Source organism: Octopus bimaculoides, chromosome 4, assembly GCF_046866305.1.
Source record: "Octopus bimaculoides isolate indiv1 chromosome 4, ASM4686630v1, whole genome shotgun sequence".
Taxonomy (NCBI): domain Eukaryota; kingdom Metazoa; phylum Mollusca; class Cephalopoda; order Octopoda; family Octopodidae; genus Octopus; species Octopus bimaculoides.
In genome coordinates this window covers 77,236,522-77,241,521 of record NC_142931.1, presented here as the reverse complement: position 1 = coordinate 77,241,521, position 5,000 = coordinate 77,236,522, and the positions used below count along the sequence as shown (strand labels likewise).

At 34.9% G+C, this 5,000-nt stretch overlaps 1 protein-coding gene across 2 annotated transcripts in view; it reads left to right on the top strand.

The window, feature by feature from the left end:
• Positions 1-5,000, top strand: part of LOC106872857 (uncharacterized) — a 245,850-nt gene that overhangs the window by 143,588 nt on the left and 97,262 nt on the right. The window contains exons 21-23 of one of the 2 annotated variants that reach the window (XM_089350847.1): positions 148-381; positions 4,223-4,321; positions 4,485-4,694. In XM_089350847.1, the coding sequence (XP_089206973.1) occupies positions 148-381; positions 4,223-4,321; positions 4,485-4,694 (543 nt within the window). The remainder of the gene's footprint in view (positions 1-147; positions 382-4,222; positions 4,322-4,484; positions 4,695-5,000) is intronic. The other variant, XM_089350848.1, reaches the window with a different exon arrangement.

The following is a 5,000-nucleotide window of genomic DNA, read 5'->3' as shown; positions in this document are numbered from 1 at the left end:
GTTTACATACTATTCTTTACAGTTTTATTTGCTTCGAGATTCAACTTTCCTAAAACAAATTATTTGTCAATTATTTGCATAACCATACTATGCTTCAGACAAAACTTATATTCATAACTCATTACTTTCCATGTTTCTATTCTACAGTCAAGATAACGTGCAAATTGTTTTATAGCAACAGCATTGTTGACGAACGGAGCATAAACATATCTATCCCATCCATTCCACAAGTCCGTCTCACTTCTCCAAACACATCAACGTTATATTCTGAGGTGAATTACAACTGTGTTTCTAACCTGGCAAGTGCAGATGTTTACGTAGCCGTGATACCTTTACATCATAAAAATATATCATACAGTGTTCAAAAAGCAAACTATACAGGTAAGATAATTTGTTTGAAATTAAATTTCACTCTCATTCTATCATTCCTTTAAACTTTGTATATGTGCCAAGACGCATGACAGGCAGGCAGACTGACATGAATTTTATGAAGGCATGATTACTGGCAGCGATATAGAAATCACTGCGTGGTGCTAGCAATAGTTTGCTCTTCCACAAAGTACTATCCGTATTTAAAAATAAACACTTTACGACCACGCTCTCTACAAATTCAGAAACTAATAATCCGCACAATTTAATAATGTTAAATAATTAATATATCGATTAACATATACTTTTTCAACTTGTTCACTGAATCACCGCTATGCACAGGACCAACAAAACATCAAACAGGCTCCTCGTGTACATTAACAAGAATTCCAGTTACCCACTCACCGTCTTCAATATTCTGATGGCAAATATTAGCAAGAGAATATCTGACCTATAGGGATATTCTGACCAATAGAGACTATCTAACCTAAGAGAAATAATTAGCAAGAGAATATCATCACATGACGATATATTCAATACAGCCTCTCTTTACTATGACACATGCTAATTTCAAGCGAACATAAAGTTGTATCACCCACTTATCCCCTGACTATTTGTAAATAGTTAAACTATCGGAAAATCATTTGACTTAACTTTCTTTTTAATTAACCATTAAATCTAATATAGCTAAAGTTTTCTTGTGCCTTGTTAATAAAATTCAATTTTATCTTTCATGTTTTATGAACAATTTACAATAAACCCTAAACTTACTGAGATTCATTTAACTTAAAATGGCCGACTGCTACACAAAACCTGCTGAGCGCTTGTGTTGAAACTTTGCAGAAGAGGGGATTTCATTTTTCCTCTCGTCTCTAATAAAACCCACAAAGTTTTCTTAATAAAGTCTCGCAAAAGTTGTCAGATCTTATCCGCTCCTGCTGCTGCATTATGTCCGCGATCAAGAATCAGCGGTGGCATTACCTAACTTGAAATAGCTACCACAGAGCAGGCCATTTGTGTAAGCAACAGCAGTACTGAGATGAATGATCTGTTACACTATGAGAGTTTTTTCTTCTATCGGATAGAGTTCTATCATATTTTGTTCGTCAGCGTTCGAGCGCGCTTGAGTATCATCTACGAAATGACCTGCGATAAGGCATTTAAATCTGACCACTGAGCAAATTCTTTTACTCACTGTAGGCTCCCATGCTCTGTTGATGATACTAAAACCGGCTGCCCTTTTTGCTCCAGTGTCCACAAAGTATACACAACTATATACGACCGTTTTTTTACAGACTGCATTGAAAATTGATCACCAACATAGATGACAAAAGAAAGGACAGTCCTAATATAGAGTATAGAATGACAGAGAAAAGGGAGATAGAAATCAGCAGCTGTAGACTCATTACTTGCTCATCATTTCTCTGGAAACTATTAACTGATCTCAAACCTGACGCAGTATACAGTTTTTGAAAAAGGAAAACCTATTTTTATAGAAGAATGAAAAGGATGTAGGATGAAATCAAGAGAAACTGCTGATCTGTTATATATAGATAGAACATTAAATGGGGCACGAATGAGGAAGAATTTAGCTGTTTGATGGATTGATGATAGGAAGTTTTATGACAATGTCCAACACATCTTGGAGTACCTGATAACACTCAGAGTCAATGAGAAGATAAACAGTTTTATGAGAAAAGCAGTGAGTGTAGGAAGTAGAACTGACATGTCCAAATGAATTGCTAAGAAGCGTGAAAATATACAAGAGCATATGCCAGGGAGACTCACTTTCTCTCTCTCTCTTTCACTCACTTTCTCTCTCACTCGCACTCACTATCTCTCTCACTCACTCTATGCCTCACTCTCTCTCTACTACTACTACTGATCATGGTGGTAATTCCTCTGACACCAAAAGCAAAGTAGTGAGTGTAGGAAGTAGAACTGACATGTCCAAATGAATTGCTAAGAAGTGTGAAAATATACAAGAGCATATGCCAGGGAGACTCTCTCTCTCTCTCTCTCTCTCTCTCTCTCTCTCTCTCTCTCTCTCTCTCTCTCTCTCTTCACTCACTTTCTCTCTCACTCGCACTCACTATCTCTCTCTCTCACTCTATCCATCACTCCCTCTCTACTACTACTATTACTGCTACTGATCATGGTGGTAATTCCTCTGACACCAAAACCAAGGTGAAAATAAATCAGGGGATTAGTGGATGACCTCAAGTTGTATACAGCCCCAGACTCTCAGATTCGAGCAATAAGAATATCCAATTATGACAGTGGTATGCAATTTGAGGGTGAATAAGTACGCAGTACTAATTATGGAGAGGGGTCGGAAGGTAAACTGTCCTGACATACAATTACCATACGACAACGTCATTAGCTCGCTATGGAATAATGACGGTACAAATATCGAAGGGTGTTGCATGAAAGATAGGATAATGGAAGGGGAAATGAGAGAGAAACTTACTAAACATAAGCACAAGATGAGAATTAAGATGCTGGAAATAAAATTAAATAGAGAGAACATCATAAAAGCTATAAATATATGGGCTATGCCAGTATTGAAATACAATACCCCTTTCTGAAATGGACAAAGATCAAGCTGCAGAAGAGAATTACAAAACGCAGGAGACACTGTTAATCCTGCGATACTCGGTCTGAAGAATTATTTCGTGCAGAGTAAAGAAAACATACAGTCGGCAGCCAGAAATAGCTAGAAGGTGACCGAAACAATAGAAGAACTTTTTAAAAAAACAAAGAACAACAGAGCAAACAAATAGAAGAAAACGGACCACATGACTAATTCTTGTAACAAACTGTGGATGCTGGAAGTAAAGATTGCTGGCCTCTGGTTGTCAAAGCGGAACTTGAATCGAGAGACAGAAACGCTGATTATAGCCACTCAGGATCAAGCTCTTAGAGCAAATCTTATAAAGGCAAAGATCGACAAACTCAGTCATACAGCAAATGTCATGAAAAGGAGACGAAAGTATCAATCAGCTTTTGATTGAGTTCAGTGTACTAGCACAAAAGCGGTATAGGCACAGAAATGAGTGTGTAAGCAAAATAATGAACTGGGATGTTTACCAAATGTTTGGCCTCAAAGAAAAGCGGTATGCACATGAACCAAAGGCCGTGATGGAAAATGAGAATCACTAGATTTTGTGAGGTTTCCTCATAAAGTCTCATCGTGCTATTGAAACACGAAGACCAAATATAATTGTAGAGGACAAAATAAATATTGCAAGATCATAGATTATGTAATTCCTTGTGATAGCAGAGTCAATACCAAAGAAATTGAAAGAAATGAGAAATATCAGGATATAGCCAGAGAGCTGAGGAGACTTTGGAAGACCAAGTTAGCAATTATTCCTGTAGTCATGGGTGTACATTGCAAAACACTCAAAATGCTATCTAAAAGACTGAAAGAGACTGAAATTGAAACTCACATGGTCGACGTACAGAAAAGTACCATCCTATTTCCTGTAAGTATCTTAAGAACCTGTTATGCGATTCGAAGAGACTTATTGCCAAGAAACTTTACGATAAAATACCTGCTAGCTAAATTTCCATGCAGTTGTATAATAATAATAATAGTAATAGTAATAGTAATAATAATAATAATAATAATAATAATAATAATAATAATAATAAGAAGAAGAAGAAGAAGAAGAAGAAGAAGAAGAAGAAGAAGAAGAAGAAGAAGAAGAAGAAGAAGAAGAAGAAGAAGAAGAAGAAGAAGAAACTTACTATGGCAATTAACAATCAGGTTTATTTTAATTTAACTGTGTATGTCGAACTAGTGTTTACACATCTGTAATATAAATCTATTTTTAATTATATTCCATAGGACGTTTTACAATTTTCAATGACACGAAGATTTTCTGTTTTGCCAATTATAATGGTCAGCGTGGAATCATCCAAGAAAACGTGGTTCTCGCACATGCAGGTTAGTATTTTTAAGATAAATTTACATTTTTTTAAGAAGTAAAGAATATATCGAAACAAATTGAGAAAAAATAATGATTATAGTTCTTCTTTCCTATTCATGCACAATACCAATATTTACCATTCTTCTTAGAACATTCTTCTATATTTTCTCATATTTTCAGTAAATGCACCTTTACTTGATGGAGTGGCCGTAATAATGCACAGCTTTAGCAACATAACGTTTTCCTGCTTCTCAAACAGGACATCGCTCAACACCAAATATGAATGGTTTTTGAATGATAACATCATAACAACAGGGATCTTCGAAAGAACACTTGGCAACAAAATATATAGCTATCTTACTTTAACAAACATAGACCAAAATGCGAGAGGTATGATACATTTTTCTCAGTGAATATGTGTGTGAATGTGTTTATATGTGTGTGTAAGAACATCAACAAAAATAGATAATATCACATATATATACATGTATATACATATATATATATATATATATATATATATATATATATATATATATATATATATATATATATATATATATATGTATGTATGTATGTATGTATGTATATATATACGTATGTATGTATATACGCACACATACATCCATATATAAACATACAGGGTTCGCTGAATAAATTGTCGTCTAAATTACGCAAAAATCATGACACTGACAT